We start from the raw sequence: 23,062 nt of genomic DNA, 5'->3' as shown, positions 1-23,062 counted from the left end.
TATGTAGACAATGTGGCCAGTGTTGACAATGACACTAGTAACACTGTCCTTTTTAAAATTTCCCTTCTGTATTGCAGGTCACATGCGACCCCCTCCTGTCCTTTGGGATCTCAAGTCAATCATAAGTTGAGTTTGTCCGGAAGATGTTACAGAAATGATAGCGGCACCAGAAATACCGTCGGAGTTCCCCTTCCCTCAGTGAGTGGCCTCAGTCTCAATGCTTCACCCGGTGTATTCATTTGAATATGCGTTGGTGTGAACTGGTGTCTTAACATCTGTTTTTCTGACCTCCCACCAGGGATACAGACACACGTTTCTCTTCAGACACAGACTTCTCTGAAGATCCAGATGGAAGAAGTACAGTGTCATCCAAAGGAAAGGTAGAGCACATAGCCTTTTGTGCTGTTATTTTTGTGACCAAACTTTCTTTCAAGGTGCTGGACAAAAAAAAAAAAAAACGACAAACATAAACAGGAAGATAGGGCTGGAACACAGAATTGAAACAGCCAAGCCTAGTTTCAACATTTTAACGTTTCAACGTGTCTTCATTAAGTTCATTCTACATTATCCTAGCTAATTGATTGGTTTTAGCCAAGCTGATAAAACTGTGTGTACGTAACCTTTTTAAAATGACACTTGAACGCTCACCTATTCTCGTTTACCTGTTCTCATGTTTGTAGGGTGGAAAGAAGGGGAAGAAAGCAGTGGGGGAGAAGGGGAAAGGAGGCAAAGGAGCAGGCCGGTTAAATGGCCACCACCAGGAGAATGGCATGGAGGGCATGATGCTGTTTGAGGTGGTTAGGCTGGGGAGAAGCGCAATGCAGGTACAGTACGACAGCTTTCCTTGTTCCCTGGAAATGAAGCGCTGTGTTGCTTTGGTTTTAGCCCTTTACTTTTAGAGAATGAGAATATTTGTGTCTGTTCTGATTCTTAGTCTGTTGTCGATGACTGGATTGAATCCTACAAACATGACAGAGATGTTGCTCTCCTAGACCTAATCAATTTCTTCATCCAGTGCTCGGGATGTAAAGGTGCGTATCTCCATTGTTTTATTTCTTTAAGCTCAAAGTGTTTTTGTGTGTGTAAGATGTATAGCATTGAAGTAAATTGTATTGATAAAAGCAACACTAGGTAAACTGTATGTGCTTCACAAAAATAATGATGAAAAAAGTGTTCATACAGACAGCATACTTTACCACCCACACACAAAATAAAGCATTAAAAAAAACATCCACACATTTCCATGATACAGCATTTGAGTGCTTCCTACACAGCTCATGCTCACCCCCTGTGAGAAACTGCAATGACATGCACACATACACAAACAGAATAGGTAGTTCTTACGTCTACTTTTAAAAGATGACACAGTTTTTTACAGATCTCAGGTCATCGAGCAGTTTTTCCTGAGAGTAGGACCATAGTGACTAAATGCGCCATCCCCAGATTGAGGTTTTTTTTCTAGTTTTATTACAAACGCATACAGTCACACACAGAGTCTTAAGGTGACTACCACTCACACTTAGCCTCATATCTGAGTCACAACGGCCCTCCAATTCCATCATTTAATACTGTGCTGCTTGGTTCTGTTGCCCTGAATGTCTCAGTCTGTCCAACAGTCTGTTGGACAGAATGTCCAAGGCCTAAGCCTCTATTTGGCTTAGGCCTACATTGAATGTCAATTGTTGAGCTGGTCTTCTTTGACAGTAAATAACCTCCTGTGTGTGTTTGTCAGGCGTGGTCACTGGAGAAATGTTCCGTAACATGCAGAACTCTGAAATCATCAGACGGATGACAGAGGAGTTTGATGAGGTAATTAATATTAGCAGTCCTTTTGACTCACACTAGAACCCATTCATTCCCAAGTCTGTGTAGCATTGTACAGCAAGTGACACACTGTATCTTAAACTTGTTTTCTCTCTCTCTCAAATTGCCAACCTTATATGCAGTTTAATTTAATGTTTGAGAATTCCGTCTCATCTGATTTAGGTTTTAATCTACATTTTTTAAATTGACCTGGTCACATAGAATTGAGTTGTACTATACGGTTTCTCTAACATTTCCTTGTATTTTTTAGTTCATTGAAATAATGTCATGCACATTTGTCCAGTGCATAGCCTACTGCAGGCCTTGTTGACTAGATTTAGAAGACATGTTAAAGCTCTTGCTACTGAAATGATCCATTATTTATATGTTGAAATCCCGTCATTTAACACGCCTCTCAATGGGTGAGAAGGTAAAGCTTGCCAATGTCTACTCTCTTAGTAACCGTTGCTAACGTGCCTATTGGACAAGGACGGGTTTGGGAGGTACTTGGCGAAGGGTTGTATTCTCATTTTCAATGCATTTCGTTGGTGAAATTGGTCTCATGTTTCATTCTAACCAGTATCTAATATGTTCTGGGACAGTCCTACAACAAACATAGAGCTATGTTACACTACATGGTAACTGTGTTACTAATAATAGAAATAATCATAATAATAAAACAATTTATATAACACTCAAGACGGATGTTATAAACTGCTTTTGGGAAAGGGTAAAAAAAAAACCAAGCAGATATAGGGGGGGAAAAAGATTTTAACCCATTCTGACCTGAGATCAGATTAAAAAAATGTCTTCTACATCCTGACAGTTTTCTGAAAAAGCTATGTTTCTATGTCAGTCGTTCTTCGATTTTTCAAAAATAGCTAAAGCATAGCATAATGGTAACACCAAAAGGGGTCCCAGCCCAAAATGGATTCAATGTGATATTTTCATTTCTGTCCCCCTTACAGGACAGCGGAGACTACCCTCTGACTATAGCGGGGCCACAGTGGAAGAAATTCAAGTCGAGTTTCTGCGAGTTTATCGCCGTGCTGGTGCGCCAGTGCCAGTACAGCATCATCTACGACGAGTACATGATGGACACAGTCATATCACTCCTCACCGGCCTGTCGGACTCGCAGGTCCGAGCGTTTAGACACACCTCAACACTGGCAGGTAAGGGTGTGTGTGTGTGTGTGTGTGTGTGTGTGTGTGAGAGAGGGAGAGTTTGTGTTCTTGTTTTGTCGTGTGACCTTGTGGGCTGTATTTTGCGTGTCTTTAAGTACCAGGTCTTATTACCTAACTTGAGTAAACTAAAGACCTGGAGGCGTGATCAATGCTCTTTGGCCACTCGGAATAGCCAAATGGCATTGATCACGCCTCCAGGTCTTTAGTTTACTCAAGTTAGGTAATAAGACCTGGTACTTGAGACACGCAAAATACAGCCCTGTGTGTCATTTATCATCAACATGTAAAAGTTACATATTTTTTGAACCATGGGATTACATTGCTTTTCCCCCCTTTTTTTTATACCATCACAACCCTAATGAATTACATGGCAACACATTGTCTGGAATTGAAACGGCAACGATTGGGGAAATGCACTGACCATGTTAACCATATTGCGTGATCAGTGCATTTTCCAGTCAGCCACTGGCGGTTTGAGGACGTTCTGTAAAAATGTGTCTTTTTTTTCTCCTTTCTGGCAGCCATGAAGCTGATGACAGCCCTGGTGAATGTAGCTCTGAACCTGAGCATTAACATGGACAATACCCAGAGACAGTACGAAGCAGAGCGAAACAAGATTGTGGCGAAGCGGGCGAACGACAGACTTGAGCTACTATTGCAGAAACGTAAAGAGGTGAGGTCGGTCTCACTTTGTGGAGACGTCGTGAAGCATTGGCTTTCTGCTGTGTTTTGATTCTTGTCCGTTTCATCTGACTTGAGTTTTCCGTCAGCCTGGTGCCGGAGTCGGAACACCTATCGCTGCTTGTGTTTTAGTTTGGGATGGCAGTTTTAGGGGGGGAAAAAGACCTTGTACAATGTCCACTGAAGTTGAAAGGTTTAACATTGACAAGCGGCCTCCATGCTGTTGCCTTTTAATTTAAATTTATTTTTTGCAGAATTAAAGTGTTCTGCAACAATTTACTGTACTGTTAAGGTTGAAATTGATATTTCTGCTTCCATTGATTGGATTGCATCATCATTATTAGGTTAATGGATCGTTACGCACTGTTAGACCCTCTTTTGTACGGTATATAAATATAGTAAACTTGTCAGCATTTCTTCTCGAGCTGTATACTGTCTTAAATAAGAAATTAGTGCTTTAACTTTTTCTCTGCTATCTACGATTATAATCGTACTAAAGTTACTAAAGGTGCTAACTACGTACATGTTCGTAGACAACCGTATACTCCATATATGAAAGCAGCAACAATCAATTTACCTTTTAGCGTTGCTCCGGTTGCTACGGAGAGCCTCCGTCCTTACCAGCTATGGGATTTTTAAATCCAGCTCCATTGAGCCTCCATTTATAACAGGATTTCCAAAGCCTTGTATCTCTAAAGCTTCGAGCGAATTTCATAATTGTGCTACTTGATGACTTGGAACAGTGACTCACATTCTTATATAGTCTGTTGTTGGCTACTGGAAATATGTGTGCTGGCGTCATCCAGTTTAGACAGTGAGCCTGTAGAAACATGGGCCAGAACCAATTTCTGTTTTGTTGCATTTCCTGTCTGCTGTCAGAACAAATCCACTCCGCTTATATCACAGGCAACACCTCCATAGGTGTGTGCCCGGTGTGGAGCGCACTGCACTGCAGAGTGCAATTCGGCTACCATTGGCAGTTTATTATTATGTTGCGTATTAACAGCAGGTCCCACTGGGCGTCCATCTGCTGGTTCACCATTGAGCAGACACACTGCATGGTGGTATAGATGGTCTTCACACACTGTCCGCTTGCATTAACGAATAACAATGCCCGCTTGGCACTCCTTCCTTACCTTAAACTCAATTACTGCCACAGTAAATACATAAATAAATAAAAACTACCTTTTTAACAAAGCATTTTCTTACATTTTTATTTTACCTAGTTTTAACTTGACCCTTTTGTTTAGCCTGGCTGGGTCCCATGAAATTGTTTGTAGCCTATGCTGTTTTCATGTCGTGCTTTTAAACCCTGTAGCACTTTTGAGATTCTAAAGAATGTAACATTGTGCTTTATAACTAATAGCGATTTATAGCAACAGCGATTTTCCTTTTTAAGCTTACGCTTCATTTCGACCATCCGTTCCCCAGTTATCATCAGTTGAAATTTGAAAATGGCAGGTCTCGCCAAAAAGGCAGAGGAAAACAAAGGAGGCGAGATACAGGCGTTTCCGCAGGTCGAATAAACGGGAAGATAAACGGTGGATATCTTGCGGTCACATGTTCTCCTGGATCTCTGTGTAATGCAGAGTGAAATGGTTACTCATATGTTGGCGAAGAACGCCATCTAGCGTAAAACTAATAGCAAGACACGTCAAAACACCTGATTGGCGGTGTGGGCTTTGGAGGAAAAAAAACATGCCTTTTTTTTTAGAAGATTAGCTTGGGCTTTTTTTACACCTTTTATTTATAGGACAGTAGACTGGCAGGAAATGGGGAGTGACACGCAGCTATGGCCATCTGGATCGGGATTCGAACCATTTGCAGCCTAGGTGCCTGGACCGCTAGCCGGCTACACCGGAGGCCTGGGCCAAGAAGCTTCCTTGTTTTAACCAAACCAGTGTGTTCACATATGTTCTTGTGCTTTTTTTTCCTTTAGCTCCAAGAAAATCAGGACGAGATTGAAAACATGATGAATGCGATATTCAAAGGAGTGTTTGTTCACCGATATCGGTAGGCCTGCACATCTGTGTCTGAAATCATTTAACAACTGACGATGCCATCCATTATTAAATGCTAATGTGTGCTATTTACATGTGCATGCTTGCTTGCTGTTCTAGTTTAGAAAATTAAAGTTATGTTTTAGTCGGCTGTGTATTGGGTAATATTAAGAAATGTCAAGATGCACATATGTTTGGGTTCAAATAATCTTACAAGCAATTACCATAATTTTGCGTTATGTTTGTCATTTTGTGGTCAAAATTTATAATCAGATTTTCGAATAATCTCCCCCAAAAATGTACGCATTAATCAATTAGAAAAAAGATCGTTATAACCCTAACAGACTCTGTATTAATGCTTTTGCCGTTCTCTGTCATATTGTCAGTGATTCGATAGCAGAGATCAGAGCCATCTGTATAGAAGAGATTGGAGTGTGGATGAAACTCTACAGCGATGCCTTCCTCAATGACAGCTATTTGAAATATGTGGGATGGACCATGCACGATAAGGTGGGTCACACTTGGCTTTAGATTTGGTTTGGAGTTGGGGACCCGATGCCACTTATTAGGGTTTACGGACCTCACATCTGAAAATATTTTGTACCAGGATTTGTTCTTACAGTGTCAATTTCAGTTTCTTTCAAGATTTTGTGGTAGCAGACCTTTATTGTAGTCTCTCCTGTTGTTAACAACACTTTGCTAGTGATGCTGCTAAACTACCATCCGGTCTGAGCCTTTCATAAATGATAACCTTTGTGTGTTGTTGTTTTTCTTTCCCAGCAAGGCGAGGTGCGCTTGAAATGTTTGACTGCTCTACAGGGGCTCTACTACAACAGGGAACTCAACACCAGACTAGAGCTCTTCACCAGTCGATTTAAGGTCAGTGCTACTTACACAACAAACACAATATCTCACCACTTCGACTTAAAGGGATAGTTCACAATTTTTGAACTTCAGTTGATTAGTTTAATATAGAGCACCGAAGTCTGACGTCACTTTCAGTAGAGGGCGTCAGTCCCCAGGTTCATGTATTTTTTTTGTTGCATTGAAATCACCATAGGAGGATTTTTAGATTGCTTCATATAAGAACTGTATTTGAAAAATGAACATGTCATCCCGGCCGCTTCACTCATATGGATATGAAGAATCAACTGACTGAGAGAAAACGCTAATGTTACTGCTGCTGAATTAGTTAGATTTTCGCTAGAAGCAGACTGTATCATATATGAGTGACTGACTGTTGCAAACGATACAGAGACACCTCCCTGACAATAACGCCGAGACAGCTTGTTTATTTTTGGACCACAACGCTTATAGTAGACGATATTAAGATCACCCCATGTTATTCTCCATAGAGAAATTACTTCCGTGAACCAGGGAAATCGAAGGGATGAGCGAGTTACGTCAGGACTTCGGTGCTCTATAGTGGTATTATTTGATTGCCCGAGTCCCGTGGTGGGAGTTCTGCTCTGGTTTTGGTGAATATTAAGTAGTTCCGGTCATTTTGAGGGGGGGCACTGGGGCCAGTGTGGGCCACGCATTAACTCATTTATCGCGGCTAACTGTTAGCATAAACCCCACTTCCAATAGCCACCATGCACGTTCACTTTAAAAGACGGAGTTTGCCCGCCCGCCCCCCCCCCCACACACACACACACTACACACACTCAAGTGTCATTGGAACTAAGGATGCCCGATAATTATCGGCCCGATATCGGGAATTATGAGGTCATAATTATCGGCCAGATAACATTATCATTTCTGTGGTGTGCCCAAATGTGTGTGTTCCATAGCGGGCTAATAGCCCCGCCCGCTTCTCCTCTCTATCGCCCCTCTCTCATTCACTCACTGACTCACATTCATTACGGACGCTGACTGTCTGAGCCCAGTAGCTGACGAGCGTGTATCGTGCTGTTGAATGCGTGTCACTCGTTACCGGTTGTAGTTTATTCATTTGCTCCAGTTGTGTAGCATTGTGAAACGCGTCCGTTTTGGTTGAGAAATGTAGAAGTAGTAGCTGTTTGGCAATAGGCTACTTGATGCTACAGACCATGCTAATGACTTATATGTCATCAACAACAACAACAACGTCTATCACTGGAACTTGGATAGTGTTGTACTTGTGTTTACACATGCACACACACAGACAATAGTGGTTCTCAAAGTGGGATCCGGGGAGTCAGAGTTTACAAATGGAACGAAATTATTTGGTTCAATTTGTACTCTCTCAGAGTTAAGTTGACATTGATTTTACGATATAAATAATAAATTGAGGCCCCTTATATAAATGCCATTAAATGGGGGTCATTATCGGTTATCGGTCTTGAGAAGCAAGAAGTTATCGGTATCTGTTTCAAGAAATCAATATCGTGCATCCCTAAACAAGCACACAATGTTTACCATTTTTTATAGAAGCTTTTACATGGCGAGCGTCGCGGTACAAAGGCACAAATTTATTACGTATACGTTGGGGTACGTATGTATACGGACCTGGGATATGACGCCCCCTAACGTCAGGGTACATATATATATATATACACACATGGGAGTAAATTATTTAAAAAAATGTACGGAATTTGTATTGTTGACCTATTTCTAAAATATTAGCGCTACCTTTGTTCAACTTTGACCCCTCTATCACATAGAACTGTTTTTGGGGCGTAGTGATATGGAGACAAAAAACATAGTTCCGTGTGATGGAGGGGTAAAAAAAAATTAACGAAAGTTGCACTATATGGTAGAAATACCGTAGGTCAACAATACAAATGACACTAGTTTAGCGAAATAATTAATTGCTTTTAATGCGTGGTCCCTGTGCCCCCCACAAAATGACCGGAATTACTTAATTTCACCAAAACCAGAGCAGAACTCCCACCACGGGACTCGGGCAATCGGTTAATACAGTTTGAACCACTATATTAATGGCAAGTATTTCATACAACTTAAGTAAAACAATTAGGAATTATCCCTTTAATGCTTGACATTTTGTTGTGGGCTCCTCTCAAGTTTGTTTAATATATATATATATATATATATATATATAATTAACTTAAAGAAAGGGATATTTCACATCTGGCAACACTGCTCACCGTATGTGAAGAGACAGTTTTATACCGCAAACTTGGACCTCTAATAAAGAGATGGTGGTTGATCAAAGGAAATGAAAAGCCATATCAGTATGAAATGAGTCTTTATTTTTTATTTTTTTCCCCTCTTCTTCTGTTCACAGGATCGTATTGTTTCTATGACCCTAGACAAGGAATATGATGTTGCAGTACAAGCAATAAAACTGCTCACTCTAGTCTTGCAGTAAGTATCTGGTTTGTTTTATTTTTTATCTGATAACCAGCTGTTGTAATAAAACCAGCAGGCTTGTTTTCCTCCCACTTAAGTTCAATGGGATGTTGTCGTTGCAGCACACAGATTGTCAGGATGCTTGTACAGGCTGTATCAGAAGTGTCTTTCTCTCTGTCTCTCTCTCTCTACGAGCTTATTCTCCCCCCACTTAACCCATTCACACCGGGAAATCATCTGCGAGATACGAGCAAAAAAGCATTTTATACTTTGACTATTCAAAAATAGCAGATATACAAGCTTATATTGTGTCACTTTGTGCTGCGATACGAGCTTGTAGATCTGCTTTTTTTTGTGTGTGCAAATCTTTAAAAAAGAAAAAGGGGGGGGGGGGGGGGGGGTTACTTGACATGAAAAGGTTTGAGCATACGTTTATCAGAAAACTGTTAGGATTTGGAAGACATTTGTAGAATCGGCCTCGGGTCTTAATGGGTTAAATTCAATGGGTGGTTGTTGAAGCACACAGATTATCAGGTTACTTGTACAGGTGATATCAGATGTGTGTCTAATATCTCTGCAGCTACCTGCAGATAGTGTCTGCATGTCCTGCTTTTAATTCCTATGCTCTGCATGCTTAGTGCCTTTTGTAATGTTATGTTTGTTTCATTATTTTTTTAAATTATTTTTTATACGTTTTTCAAATGAAAACGAAAAATTGACAATGAACATAAAATCAAAGTTTACCTGCAGTGCAATGTAATGCTCAATCGGGCAGACACCAGCATGTACTCTAACCTTGGTGACTGACCTCTCTCTCTCTCTCTCTCTCTCTGTGTCTGTCTGTGCCCATGTAACTCCGCAGTAGTACAGATGAGGTGCTGAGCCCCGAGGACTGTGAGAGCGTTTATCACCTGGTTTACTCCGCCCACCGGCCGGTCGCCGTCGCGGCCGGGGAATTCCTCTACAAGAAGTATGTCACAGTGATTCTTAATGTCCATGCCATGCACACAGATGGACAGTGTACCCTAAACCACTGGGATTCAATGTATCTTACCGTGTACTTTGTAAGGCACATAAGGGGCGTCTGCTGATTGTCTAGTTGGAGGTTAAAGCATCCATGTGTGTATACGTAGGTAGAATAATGGAAAGAAAATGATACATCCACAGACTCACCCAGTGAGTCCAAATGCTCTGCAGTGTTGCTAACTCTCACGCTGCAGTGTGTCTACGTAGGTGGTGCACCTCCTAGCTGTGCCTTGGGTTGAGTTGGGTTGACTACCGTAATTTCCGGACTATAAGCCGCACCTGAATATAAGCCGCACCAGCCAAATTTAGGGAAAATCCCATATACAAGCCGCACCGGACTATAAGCCGCAGCTACGTTAGCTCAGAGCCTGAGATGGCTCTGCGTTAGCTGTAAAAATCCATAGATTAGCCGCACCGTTGTATAAGCCGCAGGGTTCAAATCATGGGTAAAAAGCCGCGGCTTATAGTCCGGAAATTACGGTACTTTGACCCTAAATATATTCTTATATAGAACTATATCGATCCACAGAAAGCGCATTTTGACCGGAGGAGCGGTTTGGATATCATGTCCAGAGCGTATATTGACGCCATTATTAGCAGGATGTCAGACACAGCCAGGAGGATCAAACTCATGTTTGTTGATCATCCACATTGTGGAAGGAAGGGGCATTGGATGAGAGTTTTCATTTAGTCCTGGCTCTCCTCTGTTGTGATTTGGTCTGGTCTTGAAAAGTGACATTGATGACTTATGAGTCGGTCGAACTATTTTCTACTTGAAGCGCCCAGGGTGCTCCACCGGTCCACCCTAAAAAAAAAAAACGCTGGACTCGGCACGTGTTGAAATGCGATGCTCGGCCTCGGGCAGCTCAAAAGCACTTTCTGTGGACATGGCCCCTTATAGATGTGACTGGGGAATGGAGAACCATGTGCAACAGAGGTATTGTAAAAGTATGACATCTAGTGGCTGCATATTGTCTATTGGCCCTTTAATGACAACCCAGTTAAATTTGTATCACTGATCACTGACTGCTGTCCTTTAAAATATTGCATATATTATGTTGCATGTCTTGAAGGCATAGTGTGTAACTTTGCTTTTTAACTTTTTTTTGGGGACACCTCTGGTGATCTTCCTTAAAGCGTAAAAACTGTGATTGCCAGTGTAGGGGACAGACTATTTTATTTAGAAAAGTGTTCACACAACACATTTGTGTAAGCTAGTGGAAAAACATATTTCAAATATAACTGTTTTGAAATGTAAAACACTATGACCTTAACTTTCTTTAGAACATACTGCCTGATAACATCTGTTCTAGCTGTTGCACAGTGTGCATATTGAGGACGTGCTGTCACATGATGGTGCGACTTTTCTCTTGAACAGTAGAGGCAGGTTAGGAACGGAGGAGGGAGCACAGGGAAGAATGGGGGAAGAGCAGAGGGAACTAGTCAACTAGATAAAGTGCCCCTCGGGGCACAGGTCTCCACCAGGCCAGGTCGGGTTGTGGCCTCCTGGTGGCGCTATAATAGGCCAATGTGAAAAGGGTGCCATTTGTTCTTGATGGCAATTGGATGATTTTTGTTCCAAAAATGTGTTTTGCAAAAATCCACCTGTTGTTGGCACTATAACAGGCCAATGTGAAAAGGGTGGGATATATTCCTCAGCCTAGTAGGAGAGTGCGTTAAGGATTTCTCGTGAATTGAATATTGGACAGATCTGTCTTGAGCACATGACTATAGAGATACTGTGTAACGATTTGCGGGATATTTGGACAAAATCTGGAGGAGTAATTTCAAAAAATCTCCTTACAAAAGTTGGCCTCTAGGGGTTCTATAACAGATATGCCATTCTGGAATATTTGGGCAGAGGTTCATCGTTGGCATCCAGGGAGTGTGTGTGCAAAGTTTAGCATTGACCAGGTTAACGGTGCCGGAGATTAGCTGGTAACGGGCGGATGGACGGAGTGCAAAACATACTCTCTCCCCATGCCTTCGGTCTGGTGGAGACAAACATACTCTCTCCCCATGCTTTAGGTCTGGTGGAGACAATCATACTCTCTCCCCACGCCTTCGGCCTGGTGGAGACAATAAGAAAAGTGGTGGAGAGAGTGCAGGGAAGAGGCAAGGAGCAGAGATCAGGCGTAGTTTGTATTAGAAATGTGTAGACTCCACTACTAACTACTTATGGGTAATAGAGGGGCAAGTTGTGACATTTTAAAACTGCTGACCTAGAAATGTGACAGATGGATTCTTTAAGCCTTTATTTCGTATGTCGGCAGTCCACAAAGTTAGTTTTTACATTCCATTATTGGAAGTGTGATTGAATGAGTTTCTGCACTTGACTTGGCTTTCATTTTAAATAGTCTGTCAGTGTTGACCGCCACAGTCTGTTATCTCTGAGGACTTCTTATGAGAGAGAGAGATACAGTGATTAACTGCGGAGCACATCTCCACCACAGGTTGTTCAGCCATAAGGAACCAGAAGAGGAGGGCGCCCCCAAGAGGAGAGGGAGACATAGTGTCAATGCCAATCTCATCAAAACCACCGTGTTCTTCTTCCTGGAGAGCGAGGTACGGTACACGGAAAAACATGACCATGTTGTTTATTAACCCAAAGAGCGTACACAAATGGAACCCAAATGCATTCAAATGCAACCCAAATGCATTCATAGTTGCATTTTTATGGATCATTAAGTCAGTTTGTGAAGGAATGTTGATTCTAGTTCTAGCTGTATATATGATATGATATGAACTTTATTTGTATAGCGCTTTTCAAAACATAGTTCCAAAGTGCTGCACAGAACAGGATTAAAAACAAGAAAAAACAGACGGTAACAAAATTAGGTAACAAAATTATAATGGCACACAAAACAATAGCAAGCATGTATGTACAAATTGGCTAATTAAGTAGTTAAAAAATACTCTGTATAAAGGTGGGTTTTCAGACGAGACTTAAAAATGGGGACGGACGGGGCTACCCTAATGTGCACTGGCAATGCGTTCCACAGTTTGGGTGCTCGAGCGGAATATACACGATATGCAGCGGTATAAATGGATGGTGATTTCTTTACTGGGTAACCATGCGTTGTCTTTTCAGCTCCATGAACATGCAGCCTACCTGGTAGACTCTCTATGGGACTGTGGTCCAGAGGTGTTGAAAGACTGGGACTGTATGAGCAGTTTACTGCTGGACGATCCACTGCCAGGAGAAGAAGGTAAAAGAGCTCAACCGCCCCGGCACAGACATTTAATTTGTATTTGGAAAAATATGTGGAATAGTTTTCTTTCAAATATATTTTACTTTGGCCCAGGCGGTGGCGTAACCGTCTGGGCACCCGACTGGTAATCCAGTCGCAGTGTGCCGCGGGTTCGACTCCCGAGCCCGACACGGCCTTTACTGCATGTCTTCCCCCATCTCTCTCCCGTTTCCTGTCAGCCTACTGTCTATCCCCTAAAAAAGAAAGGCGTAAAAGAAAGGCGTCCTTGACTGGACAGGACCATTTTTCACGGTTGACACTCGAGTCTAGGTCAGACCTGGTGCATGCCACAATAGTGGCAGTTTTGAGTAAATGCGAAAATACATGTGTAAAGTCAACTCCTTTTGTTCCAATGTAGTTAACCCATTTTGAGCGTGAACCCCTTTTGGTGTTTTAAACATTGTTATAATTTAGCTATTGGAAAATAGCAGATCTACAAGCTCATAGCGCGTGCTTGTAGGTCTGCCATTTTTGAAAAATCGTGAAAATATATTTTTTGTCTCCTGTTGTCCTGCAGCTCTGACAGACCGACAGGAGACGGCTCTGATTGAGATCATGCTCTGTACGGTACGACAGGCCGCTGAGTGTCATCCGCCTGTTGGAAGAGGAACCGGGAAAAGGGTGAGATTCACAGCGTATTATTATTATTATTATTATTATTCCCTTTTCTTGTGCCTGTGGTTCATGGTCGGAAGGGTTGTTTTGAAATTAGGAATGCTCAACCGAACGTAATCGGAAATTGTAATTTTACGGTTCACAGTTGTGTAATTGCGGAAATGTGGCAGTTAATTCAAAAGTTCTTGTTTTGGTCAGCTGTTTGCACCATGACCTCCGTTAACTGAGTCCACAAGGGCCAAAACATTTCAACGCATCTCCACGTCCATCAAGCTCACAGCACAATAAGGCCACATAGGCCATTACATATTTTGCCCATAACATCATCCTTTCCAACCAATAATCAATGATTATGATTAATAATGATGATTACGGTATTCGGCAAATAAAATAATCAAGATTGTAAATTGTAGTCATAATTGTGCTACCCTATCTATTCTGAACTCCTATCAACGCTTGCTGCTTTGCCTAATGATTTTAAATTATGTCCATAATTTAGCTCGTATAGAGAGAGACTTTTGTGGAGTTGTCCAGTTCAATATTTATTATGCTTGCATGATCAGGTGATGACAGCCAAGGAGAAGAAGACACAGTTGGATGACAGAACCAGGATGACAGAGCTATTTGCTGTGACACTGCCCCCTCTGCTGGCCAAAGTATGTATGACACACACACCGCACACACACAGCACAGAGTCACAGACGTCCTTACATGACCGCTGTTGCTCTCACTGTGAGAACCTGTAGTTCTCTATGAAAACATCTAGTTTGTGTATGCCTCGAGGGTTGGATCGTACTTGGATCTCTGGTCCATAGCTCTAATGCCGTTGCATTTAGAGCTATGTTACCGATGACCTCTGGGGCTCGCATAAATGCAGACCAGCCTCTCGTCTTTAGCTTAAATAAAAAGAACGTTTTAGCTTCTCGCCAATACAAATGCGGGTTGTGTCATTAGAAAGCCTACTTTCCTAAGTGGAAGCACTCTGAGCCCCCCACCACACGTATAAACGGTACTTTTTGGCCAGAAAAATATTTTTTTTTTCACCAGAGGAAAGATATTCTTTATGAGGGTTTTCTCTTGGCAATATCGGTAGAAGGCGCAGTGGAGTAACTAAAAGATTTTTCGGTGGAAAACAAATCCCTTTTTGGCCAAAAAGTACCTTTTTATACGTGTGTTGGGGGGGGCTCAGAGTGCTTCCACTTAGGAAAGCAGGCTTTCTAATGACACAACCTGCCTTTTGTATTTACACTAAAGCTGAGAGGCTGGTCAGCCCCGGAAGTCATGGGGAGCATAGCTCTAATTGCAACGGCATTAGAGCTATGGACCAGAGCTACTGTAGATCGTAGTCATCATTCGGAAATGTTTAAGGAAACTGTCTAAAGAAAGCATATTTGCATACTCTTATTTGCATAAGAGTGCTTAAGATATTGTTTTCCAGAGCGCCACACAACATGCACCGAGCAAAAGTGTCTCTGTCCAGCCCTCCGTGCAGGAAAGTGAAATTGATGAGCGGTGCTCCTCTCCCCAAATTGTATCAATTTTGTACTTGGGGTGTCCAGAGCGCTCTGGCAAAAAAAAAAAAAAGCTGGACGCTGGGAGTGCTGAAATGTGACGCTCGGTGGTAGGATGAGGACTCAAAAGATGCTTTCTGTGGACACGGGGCCCCTAATTTGCGTAATGGTTGGTGAATATTGCAAGTCAGTTAGCTAAGTTGATCTCCGTGTGTGTGTGTGTGTGTGTGTGTGTGTGTGTGTGTGTGTGTGTGTGTGTGTGTGTGTGTGTGTGTGTGTGTGTGTGTGTGTGTGTGTGATGCAGTATAATGTGGATGCAGAGAAGGTGACCAACCTGCTGCAGCTTCCCCAGTACTTTGACCTGGAGATCTACACCACAGGACGTCTGGAGAAGGTAACGCATAGTTTATTTGTTTTTTTACCAGCTGCAAGCTGGTCAATATTAGCTTGTGAAAGTCCCGACAGGAGATCGACGGGAGATCATTTTCTGCTGAGCCTGCTCCGTCACCAGTTGGCAACACTGGTTGCCAAGCCTGCATATTTCCAGCCCAACGTGGATTCATTCACAGTTGCTTGCCTGGTTTGGTTTTTGGAGGCTTATTTCTGTCACGACAGTTCCCACCACTGGCAACAACCCATAACATCCCATCGTCTGCGCGGCATGGCTAGTTGAGCAGTTCTGATTGTCTGCCTCGTCTCCAGCCATGTTGCCTCAGAATTCTTAAGGGTCACTAATTTGAGCATAACAGCGGAGCGCAGTTAAAAAGTGGCATAACGTCAGCAGCAGACCCACAGATAATAATAATGCAGCTGGTAATTAATTGATTTAATCAATTTGGGCTTGTTTTGTAAGAATTTGAAGGTTTTCAGAAAACTTTAGGTTAGGTTTTAAGAGGCGTTGTTAGAATAATGTCAAGTGTCAACTGATGCTGCCTACGGATTTTGTTGTTGTTGCCGTGTTAAATAAACACATGTTTATTGGTTAGTAGGTTACAAAATAAACTATTATTGATTGATTTTGATGCAAATTCTAAACACTATGGGTGCATCTGAAGAAGTTGTGGCACTTTAAAGGAATTTTAGTTGCGCTGTGCAGCGACAAAATAAAATGAGACAAAAAAAAACGATCGACGCGTCAATCTGCGGCCTCGATGTATCGATTTGCCAAATGAATCGTTTCACATCCCTATATCGCACATTGAAACCTTCTCTCTCTCATCTCGTCGTCTTCCTCTCAGCACTTGGAGTCGTTACTCCGTCAGATCCGAGAGATCGTAGAGAAACACACGGACATCGAGGTCCTGGAGGCCTGCTCCAGAACCTACCACGCCCTCTGCAACGAGGAGTACACCATCTACAACAGGGTGGACATCGCCCGCTCGCAGCTACTAGACGAACTGGTGGACAAGTTCAACAGACTACTGGAGGACTTCCTGCAAGAGGTAAACGATAATAGTAACAACAAAGACTATTTTGGGATTAAGTAAAATGTCGTTGCCGTTTAATCCATTTAGACCTGATAAAAATGTCTGTTTGAAAATGACAGTTTTCTGAAAAAGCTATGTTTCTACGTCAGTCGTTCTTCGATTTTTCAAAAATAGCAGACCTACAAGCTCGTAGCGCGCCACTCGGTGGCGCGCTATGAGCTTGTAGATCTGCTATTTTTCAATAGCTAAAGCATAGCATAATGCTAACACCAAAATGGGTTAATACAGTGTTCCTGTTGGGACAGTACAGTCATAACAGAGTTCTGGCTCAATGCCCAAGCAAACTTTCTCAGTGGCAGACTATGAACAATATCTCCAACCACAGCAAAGTTGTGCTTGTTTAAAATGTTTGTATTATATACTCCCACCATAGTGGCTAAAATAACACCTTGGATCTTTTTCTCTGAATTGATTCTGCCCAAGTACATTAGTACTGTATCCCTCACTGCTGCCCTCTACTGGTTGGTTAATTTAGTGAGGGCAGTGGGTAGGTGAATGTGCATCTTCTGCTACATGTGATTCTGGGATTGATCTGGGAACCCCTTTTGGTGTTTTAAACATTATGTTATAATTTAGCTATTGAAAAATAGCAGATCTACAAGCTCATAGAGCGTGCCACCGAGTGGCGCACTACGAGCTTGTAGGTCTGCTATTTTTGAAAAATCGTGAGAATATTTATTTCAGAAAACTGGAGGATTTAGAAGATTTTTTAATTTATTTGAGTTCAGGCCTAAATGTGGTGCCGGGCACACGTCTGACCCCCTTTCAGGTATATTATATCTCTAAAGGTCGTTCTCTATCATTGTCTTTCTCCAGGGTGAAGAAGCAGATGAAGACGATGCTTACCAGGTTCTGTCCACACTGAAGAGGATCACAGCTTTCCACAAGTACGGGGACATTACTTTATTTTACTACCATCTTGTGGTCTAAATGAAAAATCCTTCAACCTGGCATCTCTATTTTGGGCATGTCATTTTTAGCAGACGATTAATTTCATGTTCCAGATCTGTAAGCTCACAATGCATCGTGACCGTGTGCAACTACTTATGAAATGAGACGGCAATTATCGGCAAATTAAATAAGATTTCTCGTGTCCATCTCACTCCAGTGCTCATGATCTCTCGGGGTGGGACCTGTTCACCAGCAACTTCAAGCTGCTCAACACGGGCATCGAGAACGGAGACATGCCCGAGCAGGTTGGTTTTCTCCGGACTTATTATAGTTTTTAAATATTAGTATATTTGTATTTTTTTTTTTTTTACATTTTTCAGTTTGGTGTTTTTTTTCTTCTTTCAGTTTAGACTTAATTTTACGAGTGCATACATTTTGGAATTAATTTCCTGTTTTAGTTTAGTTTTTATTTCATTATAGTTTCGGTTTTTTTCAGGTACTATTACGAAAGCCTTGTATTTATAGAGAAGTTGAATGAAAGAATGCGGATGTATTGCATACAATTCTATTTAATTTTAGTTCGTTTTGCATTCTGCATTAGTTCTCATTTAGTTAACTTATTTTTTGTTTCACTTAACAAAATTATTTAAATCTGGGCTTTAGTTAACCCATTCTGACCGGGCACCCATTTTGGTGTCGGCATCATGTTATGCTTTAGCTATTTAAAAATAGCAGATCTACAAGCTCATATCGCGCCACCGAGTGGCGCGATACGAGCTTGTAGGTCTGCTATTTTTGAAAAATCGAAGAGCGACTGACATTTTTTAGAATCTGATCTCAGGTCAGAATGGGTTAATCAGACCAGTGTGTGTCCAGTTGGAAACCTCGTATGAATCTGATCTCAGGTCAGAATGGGTTAAATTATAACAGCCCTGGTACACTGTTAATGTGTGTGTGTGTGTGTGTGTGTGTGTGTGTGTGTGTGAGCAGATAGTGATCCACTCTCTGCAGTGTACCCACTATGTAATTCAGTGGCAACTGGCGAAGCTGTCTGAAGGAAGCTCCAGAAAGGTGAGTTGCACTCCGTTCTCCGTGGATTGTGTGAAGCACTGGGCTGGGCTGTGTGCTAGTGCCAATATGATGTTAATGATGTTTGTTTTGCTTATCTTGTAAATCAGGACGATATGGTGACGTTGAGGAAACAGATGAGGGCGTTCTGTATGATGTGTCAACGCTACCTCACTAATGTCAACACAGCTGTCAAAGAACAGGTAACGTGCACTTGGCTTAATCCTATCCCATGTGTTTGGTTTTTGGGGTTTCGATGTGCATGCAAAGACTGCTCCAAGTGTGTGTGTGTGTGTGTGTGTGTGTGTGTGTGTGTGTGTGTGTGTGTGTGTGTGTGTGTGTGTGTGTGTGTGTGTGTGTGTGTGTGTGTGTGTGTGTGTGTGTGGTGAGCAATGTGTGTAGTGTGTACACACAGGCCTTGTTAAGTAGTCCGGCAGCCGGGGGCGTGGAGTGGTGTGGGTCTTTTTTATTGGCCTAAAATATTGTCTATATACATACATTCATGAATACCACTTGCTGACCGGCTGTCGGCATTGAGCAATTCTTTTATAGGGGTTTATATGTGACCATAGGCAAAAATATCAAAATTGGATTTTCATGATTCTGAATCCATTCCAAGTTAGTAGTTTGCACAAAAAAAACACTCCTTGGGTTAAAAAACGGCCATAGCCGTCAGATAGTTCCTGTGTCGCGCTGGCCGTCTATTCCTCGCTCAAATGTTTTCAAAACATTTTTGAGAGCAATGTTTAGCTGTAAATGACATTGTGTGTGTGTGTGTGTGTGTGTGTGTGTGTGTTTACATGGCTGTCACGGTGGAAACAGCAGTAAATCAGCGGGGCACAGCAAGTCTTCCGAGGGTTTGATTAGGCATCGTTCTGTTATAGAGCGGAGCAGTCATTATCCAGAAATGACAGACCGAGGAATTTGGCGATTGACCAATCAGAATCAAGTATTTAACCTAGCCGTGTAATAAAGGATGTTTATGGTATGGTCACATATATCACCCTATAAAAGAAATTGCTCAATACAGCCGATCAGCAAGGGGATTCATGAATGTATGTATATAGACAATATTTTAGAGCAATAGAAATGACTATATACCAAATTTCCCACTTTAAACAAAAGAATCCTGTTGGCTGCCGGACTATTGTGAAAATAAGGTTTTCAGCCTACTTTTCATAGATGATAGATTAATAGCAGATCATTGGAATGATTGTTCCTGTGCTATAGGTCGACTTTTGAGACATTTTCTATTAGCATTAAAGGAGAATTCCATGCTAGAAGGCTTTCTTACCTTTATTTTAGAGATGCAACGATACTGATTTTTCAATTCCGATCCGATATATAAGTTTTGAAATTTCCCGATATCCTATATTTGCCGATCCGATATTTGCTGTAGGCTACATAGCAAAACAAAAAAATACAAAAAAATTCAAAGAGGGGTTGTTTATGGTTAAGTGTTTAACCTGTAAAAATAAGAATATGAACTGTTTAACCTGTAAAGTGTAAACCTTAAGGGAATGGCAACCTGTTAATTAATACTATGGATTATTATTATGTGCAAAGGTACATTTTTACCCCTAAAGTGATCCTGCATGACGGGTAAACTTTATACTTTTATTACTGTTAAGTCTGTAAGTGATTCCATTCTCTTGCATATTGCACCTTAGTGGGGCTTTTTTCTATAGTCTCTGTTTGCAGTCTGTACATACTGGAGGTTGGATTCGCTCACTGCACTGTCTGTGCAGGACGGACTGTAAACATTAAACACGTGTCCCCCTCCTGTATCGGAGCGTGTATCGGTGGCATCAAATCCGATCTCCGATACATTAATTAAGCTGGATCGGAGGCCGATACCGATATAATATCGGATCGGTTGCATCTCTAGTTATGTCCCCACCAAAGAGGTCCAGGTGTTATTTTGTGCAAAAGCGCATTATTGGCTATTTCCCCTACCATAAGACCTCAATGAATTGAATTGCATTGCATTGAATTGAATGGGGTATTGGGGTGTTGTGCTAATTTGCTTATTTCCATCGCTCAAAAATCTTTTTTTTTTGTATATATCCTCTCCGTATATGTAAATAGTATCCCAAGCGGCACACTTTACTACTTATTTCGATGGAAATAAGCGAATTGGCACAAAAACCCAACCCCCATTGAGGGCTTATTTTAGTGGAAACAGCCTATAATGCACTTTTGCACAAATAACGTCCCCTCTTTGGTGGGGACGTAACAACTACAAATAAAGCTAAGAAAGCCTTCTAGCAAGGAATTCTCCTTTAACATTATTTCATGCATTACATTGTGAAATAAAGGGGAGGAAAACATTTAAAGTACAGTATAATTGAGTACAGGCAGCCTGACAGCCAGTGTGAATTTATATAAGATGAGGCTGAATCAATTCTGTCCTAAGTTGTAAGTCCTCTTGTAGCTACTGTACATTTACAGACTTTATCTTAGAGCATAGTGCTCCTGCTTTGCAGTTGAGCAGAGCTAGATCGATGCTCAGTCATGGGAGCTGTAATTATTATTCATGGTTTTATTGCCAAAAATAAACGGAGCGTTTCTAATCTGTTCATTTAGCACAGAGACAGACTTCAGGTATTTATAAGATAGATGGAGGTAGTTTGCCACACAGGAGTTTGAATGCAGGTCTCCTCCACATTGTGCTTTCCCATGTTGCGTTTGTGTACAATTTTATCAGTTGAGTCATGAAGTATTATTGTAATGACTGTTAACACTGTTGCAAATGATATATATATATCTATCTAGATCCCATTTGAAAACGAATGTACTTACCTTTGACCACAAAATATCGCTTTGCTTTAAATGTGAAATCCAATGGCTTTAACCCATTCTGACCGGGCACCCATTTTGGTGTCAGCATCATGTTATGCTTTATCTATTGAAAAATAGCAGATCTACAAGCTCATATCGCGCCACCGAGTGGCGCGATACGAGCTTGTAGGTCTGCTATTTTTTGAAAAATCGAAGAACGACTGACATTTCTAGAATCTGATCTCAGGTCAGAATGGGTTCATCAGACCAGTGTGTGTCCGGCGGAAACCTCGTATGAATCTGATCTCAGGTCAGAATGGGTTAACCTGTGTGACACGTTATTTCTCTTCTTACCAGAGGGAACAATACATCATCATTTCACAAGTCTAGAGGTCTAAGTGGATAAATGTAACTCGCTGAAAGACGCCGTCCTAATTTCTCTCTCTCCCACTCTCCTCCCTCTTACCTCCTCCAGGCGTTCACCATCCTGTGTGACGTTCTGTTGATCTTCAGCCATCAGATGGTCTCAGTAGGCCGAGATTATCTGGAGCCTTTGGTTTACTCTCCGGACGATACTCTCCAGGCCGAACTCCTCTCCTTCATCCTCACCCACGTCTTCATCGACCAGGACGACGAGACGAACAGCACAGGTACGATATAGTCCTGTCACAATTATCCCTGAGATCGGATTCATACGAGGTTTCCACTGGACACACACTACTGGTCTGATTAACCCATTCTGACCTGAGATCAGATTCTAAAAATGTCAGTCGTTCTTCGATTTTTCAAAAATAGCAGACCTACAAGCTCGTAGCGCGCCACTCGGTGGCGCGCTATGAGCTTGTAGATCTGCTATTTTTCAATAGCTAAAGCATAACATGATGCCAACGCCAAAATGGGTTCCCGTTCAGAATGGGTTATTGCATTATCATCTGATCGCAAATATTTCGAGATAATGCCCATTATTGTTGCATAAGCGTTTCTTTGTTGGAAAAGGTTTTCGAATATTACAATATATATATTATTGTACTGGTAATTTCTGTGTATATTATTAGTCATGTCGTGCCTTGTGCATTTTTTGTTCACAAAACCTAAAAACCACAAAGAAGGGTAATTTTCTCTTAAATGTTCCACATTAATAAATATATATATAATTAAATCGTTTGTCACAATTATTTGTATTACAATCGTCGAGTTCAAGGTTTCTCCGCAACGGCGACGACATAAATTGAGATTTTGCCACGAAGTCCCTGATGGATACTATTGTGGTTTTTGAGTGGCTGATGTGGACTGATGTGTGTCCGTGTGTCCCATCAGATGGACAGCAGGATGATGAGGCAGGGAAGATCGAAGCTCTCCACAAGAGGAGGAATCTTCTGGCGGCGTACTGTAAACTGATCATCTACTGTGTGGTGGAGATGTCGACAGGAGCAGACATCTTCAAACAGTACATGAGGGTGAGACATTGA

The 23,062-nt window shown here is 41.7% G+C and overlaps 1 protein-coding gene across 1 annotated transcript in view; it reads left to right on the top strand.

Moving 5' to 3' along the window:
• The window catches only part of stag2b (STAG2 cohesin complex component b), a 37,891-nt gene that overhangs the window by 2,684 nt on the left and 12,145 nt on the right, over positions 1-23,062 (top strand). Inside the window, exons 2-25 of the mRNA XM_083786107.1 lie at positions 78-198; positions 299-380; positions 681-824; positions 935-1,031; positions 1,733-1,809; positions 2,772-2,976; positions 3,510-3,661; positions 5,609-5,682; positions 6,056-6,179; positions 6,450-6,548; positions 8,899-8,978; positions 9,826-9,933; positions 12,443-12,554; positions 13,081-13,198; positions 13,758-13,861; positions 14,419-14,511; positions 15,671-15,760; positions 16,605-16,808; positions 17,670-17,740; positions 17,962-18,049; positions 18,735-18,815; positions 18,923-19,015; positions 22,069-22,243; positions 22,911-23,050. Of these exons, the coding sequence (XP_083642233.1) occupies positions 155-198; positions 299-380; positions 681-824; positions 935-1,031; positions 1,733-1,809; positions 2,772-2,976; positions 3,510-3,661; positions 5,609-5,682; positions 6,056-6,179; positions 6,450-6,548; positions 8,899-8,978; positions 9,826-9,933; positions 12,443-12,554; positions 13,081-13,198; positions 13,758-13,861; positions 14,419-14,511; positions 15,671-15,760; positions 16,605-16,808; positions 17,670-17,740; positions 17,962-18,049; positions 18,735-18,815; positions 18,923-19,015; positions 22,069-22,243; positions 22,911-23,050 (2,655 nt within the window). The 5' untranslated portion in view covers positions 78-154. The remainder of the gene's footprint in view (positions 1-77; positions 199-298; positions 381-680; positions 825-934; positions 1,032-1,732; positions 1,810-2,771; positions 2,977-3,509; positions 3,662-5,608; positions 5,683-6,055; positions 6,180-6,449; positions 6,549-8,898; positions 8,979-9,825; positions 9,934-12,442; positions 12,555-13,080; positions 13,199-13,757; positions 13,862-14,418; positions 14,512-15,670; positions 15,761-16,604; positions 16,809-17,669; positions 17,741-17,961; positions 18,050-18,734; positions 18,816-18,922; positions 19,016-22,068; positions 22,244-22,910; positions 23,051-23,062) is intronic.

Source organism: Protomyctophum parallelum, assembly GCF_964188405.1.
Source record: "Protomyctophum parallelum genome assembly, chromosome: 16".
NCBI lineage: Eukaryota > Metazoa > Chordata > Actinopteri > Myctophiformes > Myctophidae > Protomyctophum > Protomyctophum parallelum.
This window is presented reverse-complemented; position numbering and strand designations above follow the sequence as displayed.